The 19,134-nt window shown below is 37.4% G+C and overlaps 1 protein-coding gene across 2 annotated transcripts in view; it reads right to left on the minus strand.

Moving 5' to 3' along the window:
- SSPN (sarcospan) overlaps positions 1–19,134 on the minus strand; it is a 35,086-nt gene that overhangs the window by 12,331 nt on the left and 3,621 nt on the right. Inside the window, exon 1 of one of the 2 annotated variants that reach the window (XM_057700757.1) lies at positions 14,636–14,902. The exons of the other annotated variant lie outside the window; for it this stretch is intronic. Within the exon in view, the coding sequence (XP_057556740.1) occupies positions 14,636–14,686 (51 nt within the window). The 5' untranslated portion in view covers positions 14,687–14,902. Of the gene's footprint in view, positions 1–14,635; positions 14,903–19,134 lie in introns of those variants that run through there. 2 annotated transcript variants of the gene reach the window in all.

Raw genomic sequence — 19,134 nt, forward strand, 5'->3', positions numbered from 1 at the left:
TGTGTTCATTGCTACTTAAATATGATCTCATTCTCGAGCCTGTAGCCTCAGTGTACGTGGTTGATGATTGGGGAGCATCTCTAAATCATCAATGTGATGTGGCAACTCTGTAACTGTTGACAGGCACTGCCCACTCCACTCCAACCCAAAGCAAGGCAATCATCCGGAATTGGACCATCTCTCCAGTGGGGTGCTGGTAAACGTTTAACAACTAGGGGAGGGGGTAAGAGCTGCTTTTTGTAGCATTTGCTAATGTCCATGATGTAAATACTTCTACCAGTGCTGTCATCATTCTACCATATTTAAATCCTGTCTGATTAACAGCAAACATTTTGCTGTCTTTAAAAAGCAATGCACAGCAGGAAAAAAAATCACAGTTGATTCAGTGTCCCTTACATTATAGAAAGCATGAAAGGTTTTGATAAGTGATCAGGAAGGAGGGGTTTGAATGAGCTGCTGAGGGCTGCTCATTTTTACACCTGGCCTAGCCTGCTCAGATGGCATTACCCATGGCAATTAATTTTCCTGTGCCTCAGGTTCTCTGCAAAGTGAGGCTTAAACTGTAAATTTCTGAAGAGCAATGACCATATCATATTCTTCTTCATATTCCTAGTGCCTACCACAGTAAAAGCTGTTGAGCTCAACTCAGCTGGGGAGTGATACCTACATTGGGGTGGCCATGAATAACAAGAGCTCAAAGATTATGGTGTCACAATTCTTACTCCATTTTCACTAATTAGTAAATGAGTACTAGGATTTCTCGCTGGTTCACTCCCCTCCACCTTTATACTGATTCTGTAGGCTGGTTTCAGAGATTGCAAATGACTAATAAAGAGTAATGTGCCAAATTTTACTCTTTAGTTACAAACTAATCCCACTTTGTAACCAGATGCTTCTAAAATAAGAGGAGGGACTCCAAAGAGGCAGACAGTGTGGGAGGGGTGCAGGGTGGGCCAGGACCCCTCTGATGGGCTCGTGAAAGCTGATTGCGCACATCTTTTCCCAACTCCATGCTCAGTGACTTTACAGTAGTAGCTTGAAAAAGTCATCACCTCCCCATGTTTATTATTATTAATTAATATTATTTTAAATTGCATTTTAAGGTAAAAGCAAGATATAAAGGACTAAAAAATACTCTAATAAGATGAGGTAAGAAAGGTAAAAATAACTCTCAAAAGCATGAAATATCAAGTATCAGTTCATTCAACAAGCGGTTACTGCTTCTTTAAGTTTTGTTAAAACCAAGGCTGGAACTATAATTAAGGAGACAGTGCTGCATAATGGACAAATGTGGGCTTTAGAGTCTGAATCCTGACCTGCTCCTTCACTAGCTAAATGATCTCGGACAAAGGAATTTAATTCTTCTTAGCCTCGGTTTCCTTATCTATGAAATGGACACAATAATGCCTTCTCCTGATGGTTAATTCAAGGATTAATGATAATGTAAGGAAGAGGCCTAGGATAAAACCTTAACAGATCGCTGGAGAATAACCGGTAGTGGTTACTGCCATAATTATTACTGCAATTAGACTCACTCGTACATTTATTACAGTAGGCCAGATTTAGAGTATATTACAGGGGTCAGAGCTGTATTACCAACTTAGCAGGTTTAGAACTGATAACACACATGCTGTCTTGGTTACAAATATCTCACAGTCTACTTTTTATTAGCACCAGTGGGTGTGGTCTTTATGTAAGAAAAACTGATTAACAAATCTAGATGGTTTGACAGTTTAGTGCTAATATTGAGCAGTTTTATGTGCCAGGCATTAAACTAAGCACTCTTTGTAAATTATCCCATTTGGTCTTCATAAAAATCCTTGACATAGTCGCTGTTTATTAGTCCATTTTCTAGATGAGGAAACTAAAGCTCAGAAAGGTTTTATGCTCAAGGTCACGCAGCAAATACAGAGCTCTAAGCTGTATGTGGCTCTTAACAACTGCACATCCCAGCCGCCTCCCTGGAGGAATCTGGACAGCCCTATAAGTGAAGTGAGAACTGCAGAAATCTGAAGAATATTCCATCAGCTGCTCCGCTCCTGTGCGGGATGGCAGGAAGCCCTGCTCCTGAGGCATCATGTGAAGACCGGTCTTTGAGATCTAGACACTGTCCAAGCTTCAGGAATGGGACACAGCCTTTGAGACTCAGTCTCATCATTTATAAAATAGAAAAAATATTATCTTATAATTTAAGGATCATAAATAATGTGCCTGGAATGGTAGTAGGTATTATTTTTTCCATCTCATATGACCTCAAACTGTGCCAGTACAATTTACTCTGAAATTAGAGCTGAAATGAATAATATATATAAATGTAGCCCTCTCTCACATCTTAGAAATAATCTCATTCTCTTCATTTAACAAGTTTTCATTGTGTATCTACCATGTGCCAGAAAGTCTTTGAGGCTCTGGAGATACCACAGTTAACAGAAGAGAGAAAAATTGCTGCCTTGCAAGTGCCAATGCTGTAAAGTGAAGAGGCAGACCGCAAACAAATGAGCAAGCAGAAATATAACATGTCAGTTGTTGAGAAGAGCTATGGAGAGTATAGTATTTACCATCATAGCTTCTTTTTCGCACAAACATGACATATAGTAATTAGCAAAATACAAACAATAAATCCTTGAAGTGATATGTTCTCCCTAAAAAAAATGAATTGGGTAATCCCAGCAACCCCTTAAGAAAAGATGGTAGAATCACGGTTGTTTCTCATGAGAACCTTGTGGACTGTTATACCAACAACACGTATCCACCATAAGCCATCTAAGACCTCACAGCCTCCATAAAAGAGAACATCTATGTGCCCCCAACAGAGGGTGACTACAGCAAGGTTCACAGCAAAACGGGCTGCATTCCAAGGATAGAAACTGGGGCAGTATATCTCAGCTCTGGATCTGATAGACCTGGATTCAAAACCCACCTCTACCACTTTTCAGCTTCTTGCCTTAGAGCCTCAGTTTCATCATCTGTGGGATGATAACCACAGTGCCTACTTCATAAAGTTCTCTGGAGATTATATAAGACAGCATGTGTAGAAGGCTTATTATAGTACCAGCACATATGAAGCAGTCAATATGAATTTGTCGAATAAATAAATGAATCCATTCATTGAGAGACTTGGGCTACTTTTGCTTTCATAGCAAGGACCCACTTTTCAAAAATCTTTCTAATAATGTTGACATAAATAGTTTGCAAATACCTGAGAGTTATAAAACCTCTTTTTCTGCTTCTTCTCCTTGCTGCTACAAGCCTATTTATTAACTACTGCTCAGGAAATGCCAGTCTTGGTAACATGCTGAGCTGTATGTTTCTGGGATTACACTATTGTGGTTTTACAAAGATAAGCATTTAATTTCTGAAAAAAAGAATGCCATTCAGCTAAAAATATTTGCTGTCCATAATAGATCCAAAATTAATATCACTTAAAAAAAATTGTTTCAGCCAAACCTAGTGCACAGATATTAACAGGAAGTTCCAAAAGTGATAGGCATGTAAAAGTAAAGTTTCCAAATCAACCAGAGTTTATGGCAGAATTGAACGTCAGGATGAGAGGGTAACGTGCTTATCATCAATTAATCTACAACAATGGAGGCAAGAATATACAACGGTGAAAAGACAGTCTCTTCAATAAGTGGTTCTGGGAAAACTGGACAGCTCCATGTAAAAGAATGAAATTAGAACACTCTCTAACACCATCTACAAAAATAAACTCAAAATGGATTCAAGACCTAAATGTAAGACCAGAAACCATAAAACTCCTAGAGGAAAACAGGCAGAACACTCTTTGACATAAATCATAGCAATATTTTTTTGGATCTGTCTCCTAAAGCAAAGGAAATAAAACCAAAAATAAACAAATGGCACCTAATTAAACTTAAAAGCTTTTGCACAACAAGGAAACTATTGACAAAATGAAAAGACAACCTGCTTAATGGGAGAAAATATTTGCAAATGATATGACGGAAAGGGGTTAATATCCAAAATGTATAAATGGCTCATACAACTTAACACCAAGAAAACAAATAACCCAATCAAAAAATGGGCAGAAGACCCGAACAGACATTCTTCCAAAGAGGAAATGCAGATGGCCAATAGGCACATGAAAAGATGCTCAACATTGCTAATCATCAGGGAAATGCAAATCAAAACCACAATGAGATATCATCTCACACCTGTCAGAATGGCTGTCATCAAAGAGAACACAGATAACAAATGTTGGCGAGGGTGTGGAGAAAAGGGAACCCTCCTACACTGTTGGTGGGAATGTAAATTGGTGCAGCCCCTATGCAAAACAGTATAGAGGTTTCTCAAAAAACTAAAAATAGAACTACCATATGATCCAGCAATTTCACTCCTGGGCCTATTTACATGGGAAAAACCAAAACACTACTTTGAAAAGATACATGCACCCTAATATTCACAGCAGCATTAAGTGCAATTGCCAAGATATGGAAGCAACCTGTGTCCATCAAGAGATGAGTGGATAAACATGATGTGATATACATATACAATGGAATATTACTCACTTATAAAAAAGAATGAAGTTTTGCCATTTGCAGCAACATGGATGGACTTGGAGGGTATTATGCTAGGTGAAATGTCAGCCAAACAAACATACTATATAATAATCAGTTATATGTGGAATCTAATACAACAAACTAGTGAATATAACAAAAAGAAAGCAGACTCACAGATATAGAGAACAAACTACTGGTTACCAGTGGCAAGGCAGGGAGGGGACAATATAGGTGAAGGGGATTAAGATGTACACACTATTATGCGTAAAATAAGTTACAAGGATATATTGTACAACAGAGAGAATATAGCCAATATTTTATAGTAACTACTGGAGTATAACCTTTAAAAATTGTGAATCACTATGTTGTACACCTGTAACATAATATTGTACATCACCAATACTTCAATAAAAATGTCAACAAGAAAAAAAAAGTTGAGGGGAGTAAACAGTAACTCTCTGTCTCTAAACACTACAAACATAACAGTATAAGCATTAAAATCTGGAACACTGATTATAATTTTGAAAAAATGTTTTTTTCTTGGTTTCTATTCAACTAAGCTCAAAATAGCAGCTTCTTTTTCACTACAAATAAAACTATAGCTAGCAACAACTTTTTATAGCTAGTAAGTTTCACTAAGGAGTGTTTTATTTGGCCTATCATATATTAGGAAGATATTCAATGCCTTTCCATTTGCAACCCCAGAGCTTCATTGTTCTACTCTTTTCATTTTTATTTTTCCGTTAGAGTAAAAGTTGCCAATGAAGAACTGTAGTACAGAAACAGTCTCTTCATCTAAGGATGAAGTCCCACCTGGCCCAGGAAGAGTTTGGGTTATGCCACACACCCCCATCTGTGCATTTATTTCTTGGAGGGAACAATTTGTAATCTTTAGTTTGCAAGTAAGATTATTTTTAAAAGAAGATGGGAGAGATCCACGTCAAAATTTCTCAGCAAAAAGGTAATTCTAGATGACAGATTCTCTCATAGAAAATTACGTCTTTGCAGAGTCTAAAGAGAATAGACACTTGCTGAACCACACCTAAGGTGAGCTCGTCTATACCCTCCCCGCAATCTTTTTCTTTCCCTTTACTATACTCATCGCACTTTTGCCCAAGGAGCTGATACCTGACAGATCTATGTCTAATTACTGTAACGCTAAGGATTTTTCACACATGAGTATGCAAAGACGTTCTGATTGAATCAAAATTAATGATCTATGTACTCATTAATTAAATTTAAAAACAAAAGCAGGCCTATCATCACCTACAACTTCCTTAAATCTAGATCGCTTTGGAAAATAAATTGTAGAAATAAAATTTCTAAGAATTTATGAGGCAATTCTTCAGGAAATTAGTGTTCATGCAATTACCAGCAATGAGAATAGATTCACCTGCTTCATTGTGATAAAAGGTCCGATTGGTCAAGAAGTATGGAGTGTTAAAAAGCACTTACATACCAGACTGAAGTCCTTTGCTTGGTAAAATACATCCTAATTCCAAGCGGTGGGTTTTATCATGATTTTAAACTATCCAATAATCAGAATTTTATACCTATATCTACATCTTTATTTTGATATTCATTTAGCTATATATCTTTATATATATCTTTATGTATAGAAAGATTATATATGTAGAATTCATGATATATAGAAGCATAGATTTTATACATGTATTTAAAAAATTCTTTTACGCAGTGTTGCATTGTACTTTGCACTGATGTGTAGGTTAGCCAGATCTGTTGTACAAATAAAGAAAGAGTGGGAAGGACAACGTGCTTGTTAAGTGACTGCCCTGTTTCTTAGCACACATTGTGCTTTGCAGATGTTCACTTATATTTCTTATGTTGCTTTAGAAGATATTAGAAAATTATCCTGATGGAACTGATAAAAAGCAGTTGGAACTTGTGACCAGCAGCTGGATGAAGGGAGCCTGAATCCCCCAAATCCTATGGATATAGTGTGCTGTCCTTGATGTTCCTGCCAAAGTAAGACTGGGAAGCTAGGGAGACTTGCAAGGGCTGTGCCAGCACAAAGTCGCTATGATTCCCAAGTTTCAAAACCCTGGCTTCAAAATGACTGCAAATAGCTCATAATTTTATACCAATGAATCTCACATCCGAGTGTTTCTTCGCCAAATCACTTTACAGAAAACTGAGAGAAAAATCCGACAACTATCCTAGTGAATGACTTATCATGCAGACATTCAAGTAGAATCCCTTTAGTTTGGGTCTTATTTTAATACTACAATGCAGATTTGTATATCTATGCTAAGATACATATTTTATAGGAACTGCTGGGAATTTTGCAATTATGCCCTCAAAAGGTTGAATTAGGGGCTTCCCTGGTTGCGCAGTGGTTAAGAATCCGTCTACCAATGCAGGGAACATGGGTTTGAGCCCTGGTTCAGGAAGATTCCACATGCTGGCAGGACAACTAAGCCCGTGCGTGTGCCACAACTACTGAGCCTGTGCTCTAGAGCCTGCGAGCCACAACTACTGAGCCTGCACTCTAGAGCCTGCGAGCCACAACTACTGAGCCTGCACTCTAGAGCCTGCGAGCCGCAACTACTGAGCCCATGTGCCACAACTACTGAAGCCTGAGCACCTAGAGCCCGTGCTCTGCAACAAAAAGAAGCCACTGCAATGAGAAGCCCAAGCACTGCAACCAAGAGTAGCTCCTGCTCGCCGCAACTAGAGAAAGCCCATGCGCAGCAACGAAGACCCAACACAGCCAATAAATAAATAAATAAATAAATAAATAAATAAATAAAATTTATAAAAAATTAAAATTAAAATTAAAAAAATACAAAAAAGTGGCTCTTGGATCATGATACCATTGGGACATTTGGCAAGACAAGCCATCTGGAAAGGTTACACCCTCAAATAGCCCACATCAAATTATCACACATAGAGCCGCTTAGAAAATGAACTCACAGACCAATTATAGCAAACATACGAAAAATCAGTTCATTAGTGAAGGCCAGCACTCACACGCATGTACGTGTGTATGCATGTATACACACACATTCTCTCTCTCTCACTCTCTCTCAGAATTAAAGCCACATGAATTTCAAATAGCAGAACTAACAAATAGAGCTTATAAAAGTACATTCAGTATATAACTATACTATTTGTTTACAAAATGGTTTTATATATGCGATTTGTAACTATTTTCTTACATAACCATCTACTGTGAACATATTTGAATAAATAAACATTTTAAAAAGTACATTCAGAATAAACAGATGTGAAAGAAGGAATTGAAAACATGAATAAAGAACAGGGCACTTTTGAAAATACCAGGAATATATTAAAAAACCATCAATAACAACAAAATAGGAGTCCTAGAAATTAAAAATAAAATCATTGGAATGAAAAACTAGACAAGTAACAGGTAGATTAAGCTCAACTGAAAAGGGGAATAGTAAACTAGAAGATAGATCTGAGGAAATAACCTAAAATACAGCACAGAGGGACGCAGGGAGATGAAGCACAACAGAGAGGCTGAGAAATAAGGAAAATAAAACAAGCATGTCCAAACATATGTCTGATAGCAGTTCCAGGCAAAGTGACTAAAGGGAAGAGGGAGACAATACTTGGAAAAAAATAAATAGTGGCTGGATTTTTTTCAAAATTGATGAAAGACACAAAAATCTTAGAATCGGGAAACATAATAGAATCCACAGATAGGCATAGTATAGCTAAACTACAGCACCCCCAAAACAAAGAGAAAATCACAAAAGCAATCAAAAGAAAGAGGCATGTTATCTATAAAGGAACAACAATTAGATACTTACCAAACTGCTTAGCAGCAATAACCGAACTCAGAAGACAATGGAATGACATATTTTCTTAATGGGAGAACATAGCTATTAACCTAAGACTAGCGAAATATTTTATAATCATTATCTTGTACATAGTTATTAAGTAGATTAAAAATGTTTAATGAAAATGGGAAAAAAACAAGGAGAAATAGATTCATCAAATGTTGGGAAATTTGAAAACACATCTCAGTAATCTTTAGCTCAAGCTGAAAAATATTAGTAAAGATGCAGAAAATTAAACAACATGATTAATAAGCTTGATTTTTAAACTGAATACAGAACCCAAAATTTCAAAATGAGAGAATCCACATTTTTTCCAAGCATAAATGCAATGTTTATAAAAATTAGTCGCATACTAGATCACAAAATAAGTCTCATATAATATCAAAGAATTGATAGTACGAAAAACACATGAACTGAGCACAAAGTAATTAAGATGAAATCAATATTCAAAAGATAAGCAAAAAGGACATTAGAGAAAAACCAAATAACTGATGAGATATTCTCTGCTTGCATAGAAAGTACAAACTGAATGAAAATACCAAAAGTATTTTTCTTGGAACTTGAGAAGTTAGTTCTAAAATATTGAGAATTTTGGGCTTCCCTGGTGGCTCAGTGGTTAAGAATCTGCCTGCCAATGAAGGGGACACAGATTCTAGCCCTGGGCCAAGAAGATCCCACATGCTGCGGAGCAACTAAGCCCGTGCGCCGCAACTACTGATGTGCTGCAAATACTGAAGCCCACTCGCCTAGAGCCCATGCTCCACAACAAGAGAAGCCACTGCAATGAGAAGACTGTGCACCACAACGAAGAATAGTCCCTGCTTGCCACAACTAGAGAAAGCCCGCGCGCAGCAATGAAGACCCAATGCAAATAGTTGCCAACGAAACAACGGACAAAGGATTAACCTCCAAAATATACAAGCAGCTCATGCAGCTTAATACCAAAAAAGCAAATAACCCAATCCACAAATGGGCGGAAGACCTAAATAGACATTTCTCCAAAGAAGACATACAGATGGCCAACAAACACATGAAAAGATGTTCAACATTACTAATCATCAGAGAAATGCAAGTCAAAGCCACAATGAGGTATCACCTCACACCGATCAGAATGGCCATCATCACAAAACCTGGAAACAACAAATGTTGGAGAGGGTGTGGAGAAAAGGGAACTCTCCTGCACTGTTGGTGGGAATGTAAATTGGTACAGCCACTATGGAAAACAGTTTGGAGGTTCCTTAAAAAACTACAAATAGAACTACCATATGACCCAGTAACCCCACTCCTGGGCATATACCCAGAGAAAACCATAATCCCAAAAGAAACATGTACCGTAATGTTTATTGCAGCACTATTTACAATAGCCAGGACATGGAAGCAACCTAAATGCCCATCAACAAATGAACGGATAAAGAAGATGTGGCATATATATACAATGGAATATTACTCAGCTATAAAAAGGAATGAGATGGAGCTATATGTAATGAGGTAGATAGATCTAGAGTCTGTCATACAGAGTGAAGTAAGTCAGAAAGAGAAAGACAAATATCGTATGCTAACTCATATATACGGAATCTAAAAATGGTACTGATGAGCTCAGTGACAAGACAAGAACAAGGACGCAGATGCAGAGAATGGACTGGAGAACTCGAGGTTTGGGGGGGCGGGGGGTGAAGGGGAAGCTGAGATGAAGTGAGAGAGTAGCACAGACATATATATACTACCAACTGTAAAATAGATAGCCAGTGGAAAGCTGCTGTATAACAAAGGGAGTTCAACTCGAGGATGGATGACGCCTTAGAGGACTGGGATGGGGAGGGTGGGGGGGAGTCGAGGGAGGGAGGGAATACGGGGATATGTGTATAAATACAGATGATTGAACTTGGTGTACCTCAAATAAATAAAGAAAGAAAGAAATAAAATGAAAAAAAAAAAGACCCAATGAAGCCAAAAATAAATAAATTAATAAATTAAAAAATATATATATAGAATTTATATTCTCCCCTGGCAGTCCAGTGGTTAAGACTTCGCCTTCCAATTCAGGGAGTGATGGTACAATCCCTGGTCAGGGAGCTAAGATCCCATGTGCCTTGAAGCCAAAAAACCAAAACATAAAACAGAAGCAATATTGCAACAAAATTCAATAGAGACTTTAAATTCACACACACACACACACACACACACACACACACACACACAAACAGAAGAAAATATGGCTAAGACTCATCAACACAATTTTGAAGAAGAATAAGATGGGGGTAGGGAGGAGTGGGGTGGGCTGCTTATGCCATCATCTTTAAAACAAGATGCATCATAGTGCTATTTTAATTTGGACAGCATGATATCAGCACAGTGATAGAGAAACATAACAATGGAATTGAAGAGAATCAAAGACACAGTCCTCAAATCTAATATGGAAACTTGACAGATGATAAGTGGAAATAGCAGATCAGTGCGAAAGGACTGATTAGTTACGGTACTGAGACAATTAACACTCCAAAAGTAAAATATGGACACTACCTCACATCCATTGGCAAAAAGACCGCTTAGATTAAAGATGCAAATACAAAAGCAAACTTTCAGCATTTTCAGAAAACAATATAGAAAAATATCTTTTTGACCTTGGAGTAGGGGGAGATTTCTTTAAAATATATCAAAGCACATATGACAAAAAGATTAATATAGGTAAATACATGAAAATTAAATCTTTTCCTCAACAAAGCTACCATAAACAAAAGTAAAAGACATGATACCAACTAGAAGATATTTGCAGTACCTAAAACCACAAAGTAACAAACATAATAAATCTTATAAATCAATAAGTAAGAGCAAAACAACTATAGAAAATATTTGTTGAAAAAAGGATAGAAAACAAAATTAAATGGTCAATTAACATATATGTTCAACTCCAGTAGTAATCAGAAAAATATAAATTAAAATAAGATATCATTGCACACAAATAAGATAGACATAAAACTAAAATTGTCTGCTACTTGGTCATAAAAAATAGTGAAGTTTTGCCACTTGCAGCAACATGGATGGACTTAAAGGGCATTATGCTAAGTGAAATAAATCAAACAGAGAAAGACAAAAGACAAATATAATATGATATCACTTATATGTGGAATCTAAAAAACACAACCAACTAATGAATATAACAAAAAAGAAGCAGACTCATAGAACAAACGAGTGGTTACCAGTGTGGGGGGAGGGGCAATATAGGACTGGGGGATGGGAGGCACAAACAATTGGATGTAAGATAGGCTCAAGTATGTCTTGTACAACAAGGGGAATATAGCCAATATTTTGTAATAACTCTAAATGGAAAGTAACCTTTAAAAATTGTATTAAAATTTGTTAATTAAAAAAATAAAAGTTTTTTAAAAAATTAGAATTGATAGTAACAAAAGTTGGCATGTATGTAGATCAGTGGGAATTCTGACTTACTGGGAGTGTAAATTTGTACAACTTTGGGTTTGTGGTACTGGTTTGGCAACATCTAATAAGTTGAAAATGCCTGTATCTTAAGACCTAATAATTCAATTCCTAGGAATATTCCTTAAAAAACTTTGAAATACATGCATAGAGAGCCATGGAACAGAATGTCCATTGTATCACTGTTTGTAATTGCACACAAAAAAATAATCTTTTGAAAACCTAAACTTTCATCAACAGGAGCATGAATAAGTTAATTGTTGCATATTCCTATAATGAAATATAGTACAGAAAAAAATGAATGAATGATATCCATGAACTATTATAAATAAATCTCAAAAACAATATTGAAAAAATATTATGCTACCATTCATATAAAATTTAAAACATTGAAAACATTAATTATTGGTTATGGATATATACGTATAAAAAGTATGAAAACATGCATAGGCACAACAGATATCAAATTCAGGATAGCAGATACCTCTGGAGAAGAAGGGTGGGGTAGGAGAATATGATTAAGAAAGGAAACAGGCGACCTCAATGTATTGCAATGTTTTCTTTCTTAAAAATGAAAACAATTGTGACAAAATATTAAAACCTGACGAACCTGGATAGGTTTATTATTCTGTCTATGCTATTATATACTTAGAAATTTTCATAATTAAAATCATAGGATTGTATAGAATTGCCCGTACTTGTTCAAACCCGCACAAAAATAAAAATAAAAATCATAACCTAAGTTTTTTGAAAATGGTAGAGCTGGGATTCTACCCACATTTGTTTTATTCCAAAGCTGCAGCCTCTCCTACAATTTCAGGTCCCTTCTCCTTGCCTTTTCTGATTTTCCCCGGGCAGGATTAATCACACCTTCCTCTGTGCCACCTTCTTCAGAGAACCACCTGAACACCTGGTTTTTAAAACTGTACTGTAGTTGGTTGTGTGTGTGTCCTCTCCCAGACACAGCTCGTGGGGGTAACATACCTGGCATATGGAAAGACACAAGGAAAATGACTAGATGTGAAAAGTTTCTGTTTTACAAGTTAGTACTCTCTCTTTTATAGACTTCTGTTCTGTTGCTTATTAACCACCTAACTCACTCTTTTGGTGACATCAGAAACTAATCATAAATAGGTTCTATAAATATCTACTTTTGCAAAACAATCCGTTTTCAAAAAATATAAAAGAAACAAAATTGTGTTTCAGCACTTCTCATGAATCAACAGGAGGGGTTGAAGTGCTACCTATTTGTGGGAAAAACAAACTATAGTTCATTTGTTTCACTTTAAGAGTTTTCAAGTCTTCAGAAGGGAAAGGAATCTTATAAGTGTGGATTTAGCTGACTCCAGAGGTACAGAGATAGGCTGGATTTTATGATTCAGGCATAATTAAGTATGTTCTCAAGTTAGATCCTACTTTAGAAATGATTGTGCAGATAATTCTACGTTAATACTCCTGGTTCCATCTATCTGAAACAGTACAATAAATAAAATTTGGTGAAATGGTACAGTATATAGAAATTATACAGTAAATCAACAGAAATTCAATTATAACAGGAACATAGATGAGAGACCTCCTGTTCAACTTTTAAACAATATTATCAAGTGGCTTTTCTAATTAACAGCACTTTTTACAAAAAATGAAAAAAAGAAAAACCAACCAACAAAACAGGATATAATGGAACGTTAAGTATAGTAACATTACTTCTTTAAGAAGTGTTTTGTCCTTTTCATCATGAGGAGGTCAGTGTCCCCAGGCAGCCTGCAGCCTCTCCCCCGTTTCCTCTCTTGCCTTCCATGGCAACATGGGTTAGCTAGACACTGAGCTTTTTGTGATGTGTGTGTGAGGACGGCGAGAAGGGGAGCGAGGCTTCAGGGAGGTCTCCAGGTGGAAAAATTTGTGACGCACTAGATTCGGTGACTGAATGAGAAATATTTATCGAGGGTTCTCGAACACAATAGCTACGGTCAACCATGCTCACTTTTAAAATTCTGTTTGGTCTCAGGACCCTTAACTCAGATCGAAACCCTTTCATAGGCATCCCAAACCATTTGTTCATGAAAAGATTATGCGACAAAGCCAACCTGTGTGGGTTTGCACCTTCTGTTTCAGAATCTGAGTAGCCGAGGGCAAGAGAGACGTACATGAACTCACTGAACGTGGAATGCGCACACTAAAATGGTTGAATTCTGTCTTTCATCCATATGCAGTCATGGAGAAATTATTTTGCACTGATTAGAAAGTGTCCACCTTACGGAGACCTAGTTTGCCCTTTCATTGCCTCGGATGCTGCACCCCTTCACTGAAACAGGGATAGTTGCCCTGTGCTCCTCTCTCTAACTGAGCACCCTCCACCCTCCAACAGAAAGGATGAAGGCTGAAACGCACTTTCCCTTATCTTGGAAAAGGCCTCTTTCATAACTTTCCTGGCACAGCTAATGGCCTGATGTGTGTGCCACATCTGATACTTGAGAAGGAAGCTGGTAAGTGTTTTTTCCTTAGTAATAAAGCAAAAATTCTCTCCCTAGTCAGGGTCTAGTTCACACATTAGCAATTCCCCCTCTGTTCTTGTCACCTGTCATAATCTTCCACACGAGACAGAGCCCTTGGTAACAACCTATCTTACAGGGATTTTAATGGCTCATTGCAGTGAATGCTGAATCAAACACCTTCACAACAACAGCTGAGTGGGATGCCGCTAAAACAGCATCCTCCAGGTTTCTGCAGCCTCTCCCAGCCAGGGGGAGTTGCTCATTTCTGCAACAACAGAAGCAGCCCCAACAGAACTTCTTCAGCAAAACATGAGAATGCTTATTTGTGAATAAATCATTTGCTTTCTAACATCAAGTCACTTACCTGCCTTTTTCCCCAGCACAGGAAACACAGCACTGAAACACTCACATTCATGACTGTGTTAGGCAGTGGATGTGGCTCTAGCAGCCTTCGATCAGTGAGCACCAACTTTAAATATGCTAAAAAATCAAACCCGTGATATTCCAGGATGCCTCTGGAACCACAGCCTTGCCTTTTGTTTGCTTTCGTTTTGGACTGAGATTGGACCAAAAGGCAGCATGTTAGATGGTTCTGGTCAGTCTTCTCATCTTTCCGTCTGGGATGATCTGGATTTGTGCAGCACCCATTAAAGTAAAGCAAAGCCCAGTTCAGGATTTTTAACCTGGACAAACAGGATCAAATGAGAAGCCCTGACAGCGTACCAAAGGGGGACCCACCAGGAGCTGCATGCTCGTGCTGGAGGCTGTGACAGCATGAGGCCTCAGGTGGAAGCATCCCCAAGGGTTTTATTTTGACCCATTCCACAGAACAAAGAGTGTTAATCTAATTTTCAGAAGCATCATCAAAAATGAAAGCATCAGCTGCATATTTATAAAGAAGACCTGAGAGCTGGCTTCCCTTGAGTTCTAGAAAGACCAAGCCTGAGGTCACTGCTCCCAGAGGCCAGGGGGCTCATCTAATTGCTGAAAATCTGAGCATCCCCCACCGGCAGGGCTTAATCAGCCACCCTCATTTCCTTGCCTCAGAAGCCAAGGTGTCATGTAGCTAGATCCTCACAGCGACTCACTCCCCAGAGCAGCCAGGAAAGGCAGAGGTTTATAAACGATGGGTCCTAAGCCTTAAAGAACTAAGGCAACAAATGAAATGCTTAAGCTGCCCTTAGAATTGTATGCACCGGCTGAGTCTACTTGATTTTATTTTTACTGAAATTTGACCAAAGAAGCAATCTGTAAATGCACTGAAAACACCCTCCTCCGTATGCTTCACTCCTGGCACGCGGCTGAGCCACGCCACCCCACTGCACTGCCAAGTGTCAGCTTACCGGCTCAGAACCCTCATCAGAAACATTCAGACTTCGAGCTGTTCTATGAAAGCCACAGGGCCTTCATGAATAAGCTGAGAAACACGCTTAAGAATCACTGAGGCGGTTGTACAAATTGATATTCCTCATGGAAAGGGCCTACGGATTGAATTATGCACCCCCCGCCCAATTCATATGTTGAAGCCTTAACCCTCAATATGACTGTGTTAGGAGATAGGGCTTTGGGGAGGTAATTAAGGTTAAACGAGGTTAGAAGGGTGAGGTCCTAGTCCTACAGGACTGGTGACCTTAGAAGAGGAAGAGAGTGAGGTCCCTCCCCTCTCCAAGCACATGCACCAAGGAAGGACCATGTAGCGAGAAAGCGGCCACCTGCAAGCCGGGAAGAGAGCGTCTCACCAGAACCCCACTGTGCTGGAGCAGACTAAGACAGAAAGAAAAATGTATTTTAGTTATTGTCGTACATGTAAGTCTACACATATGAATTTTAAAATCTACCAGGGTGATCGAGTGAGCTGCCTCGCTCAGGCATCTGACAGTTATTCCTGCCAAGTTTTATCTCAATACACTGAGATCTGAGGCAGCATCCACACCATCTGAAAGAGGACATGTCCCTGAAATAGGCTTTTATATAGTTTATGCTACAAATACTGTTCCCAACATCCATTTTTTAAAAGAAGTTCACCTTCAGCTTATGAACTCATTGTAATAAACCTAGACCTGAATAGTCACAGCAAGTGATAACTAGAGGGTTAAATATGACATCACAAGGTCTCATCTAACTCTGGATTTTGAAGGACTTTTTTGAGCAGCATTTCTCTAGTTGGCCAGGATCTAAGTCCTAAAAATGAACTGTGCTTTGCAGTGAAATGGTGTCTAATTGAAGTTTAATGACCAGATTCCATTCCTATCCTACAGCAACATAGAAACATGCACACTGAACTCTTCACACGCCCTTGTGTGTATCCTCTAATGCTGATGCCAGCCCTTCAGGGTACAACACAGGCAAGGGACCCAGTTAAAGAAAACCCTTAATAGAAATGTCATGGACAAGGCTAATGGCAAGAAAAAGTCTAGAAAACATTCATTTCCTCAGACCAAATTGCAAGTGGACATCATAATGGCAATCTATGAAACAATAGGAGCAAAGATTAGGGAAACCTATGGCATTGCTTTCTTCGTAGAAGGTAAAGTTGGTAATATTGACATCTAGCATTCAGCCACATCAATCCTAATTTGTCCTAATTTATTCAAGTTAGGGGAATGCAAAATGGGCTAAGTGACCCTTTGTTTCTTTTTTAAATCCTGTAGTCATTTTATAATATGAAATAAAATATCTCAATAATGCTAAATTAACATATTCTTAATATTTCTGGAACCCAAGAGCCCAAAATGGAGTAATAACACACTCATTATTACCTCTCAGTTCCTTTCAACATTATCAATAAACTTAAAATTTTCTATGTTGGAAAATACAACTGTATGTCATTTCTCAAACCATGGTTTAAAATGGATATATATAAGTTCAAACAGAAACTCTGATAATGGCAATCCAGAACAGAGCTCAATTTAACACATTGGATACTGTGGTGTCAGGGATACGTAATGGCCCCAAGGACATATAATATACTTAAAGGGAATTAATTGCTTTCCTTTTTATTTGACTATCCCCAAATTTTATGCACTACGGTTTCTACCATAAAAAAAAAAAAACAAAATAACTGTCAATATTAAAAATTTCTAGAGATTGACTTTCTAAGTTGAATATATCCTCAATACAGGATTGAAAAATATCAGAACCTGTCTCTTCTCCTCATTTTAAAAAAGAGAAAGAAAAGATTCAGGGATAATTTCCTCATTGTATACGCACTCCCTTGGCCTTTCACCTCTGGCTTAGTATGAGGCTAGCAGTAGAGGTGAAAATATCTTCTCCTAATGATTCTAAGCATCTAATGATTTTGTTCCAACTTTATTCTTTTTTTATTTTGTTTTCTTTTTTTGTTGTTGTATTATTAACTTTACTTATTATTTATTCAGTATTCCTAAAATTCTTTCAGGGAGCATGTCACAAAATTCTTGAATATTCCCTTTTATGTTCATACACTTATTAAAATTAATTTTTTGCCAAGTTAATTCAATTACATTCCATTTCTGTACTTACTATGACAACTTTACATACCTGTAAGATAATTATCCTCCCATTATTTATTATACATACTCCATGGAGACTGAGTTTGCCTATGTAATTATCACTCCTCAGTTCCTAACAATCCTGTGACAGTTGCTATAATAAAAATTATTTCCCAGTGGTACCAGAGATGCAATATTAAGTTCTGGAAGCATATTAAAGCCCCAATATGAAAAATAATGTACTACTATGCAATGTGTTCCTAAAAATATAATTCTAGATTAAATTCTCAAATGTCAATACACCTATATAGAAAATTGACACCATTTTTTTTCTTCTTGTTTGAGGGTCTATCCAAAACCCCAGTGCCAAGCCTTTCTCACTTCCAGTTTTTCCTCATAACCATCATCAAATCATTTAGTGAAATCATCATGTCTCAGTTTCTCCACTCAAAAATTATATATAATGACAATATCTGTTCCTTACTTGCTTTATGTCATATATCTACTTGTGAATTTCACGGTATATGCTGCTTTAAGATAAATAACCACCCAATTTTCCCTTCCATTAAGTCAAGATTAAAAATAGATTTAAAAAAATCTGAATACACCTGCATTTTGAATTCCTTAGAGTAAGTTAACATATGAAAACTGTTATTGAAATTCTTGACAGAACTCTTAATCATTACAGAGTCATAGGATAAGTTTTATGAATGACATTTAGGAAAGGAAATATTCTTCCCTTTAAGCCCTTTCCTTAAACTTTCTAATGTGATTCATGTAGTATATATCTCAGGGATTTTATTCCAGCTGGATGGGGTATGGGAGTAATGGAACGAGAGTGAGGAAAACTAAAAACCACAATAAGGCAAATAAATTCCCACTTTCCACAGGAATATTCCCTACAAGGGCCAAGAGACTAACAAACACTAAACATCCCCATTGGGGATGAGAAGCAAGAGTTTGCTCTTAAATTGACTTCAGAGTAGAGATGCCAAAGCAAATAAATCACTGTAAGTGAAATACTCTGAAAGGTAAATGGACTTTAAAAATATTTGCGTAGCTTATATTTTTTAATTGGAAGTATTCATTACTGTCAGATGTGATAAGGCCACATGTCCATCAGGATCTCTGGAGATTTCCTCCTTGTATATGATTCATTATTTTTAGACCAATGCCTACCTCAGCAGACACCCCCAACAAATGTTACTGAATGAAGAAAAATAAGCCAAAGTTCAAACATGTTATGCTTCACCTAAACCAAAATTGTATTCGAGAAAGAAGTAAGTAAAGGTCCCAAACTTCTTAGATTTCTTCAATCCTTACACATTGTTTCATCAATAGGAACTCTGGAATGATGCACAAACTTTAATGTCTATTCCACTCAGCTACTCAA

The sequence above is a fragment of the Hippopotamus amphibius genome, chromosome 12, assembly GCF_030028045.1.
Source record: "Hippopotamus amphibius kiboko isolate mHipAmp2 chromosome 12, mHipAmp2.hap2, whole genome shotgun sequence".
Classification (NCBI taxonomy): Eukaryota; Metazoa; Chordata; class Mammalia; order Artiodactyla; family Hippopotamidae; genus Hippopotamus; species Hippopotamus amphibius.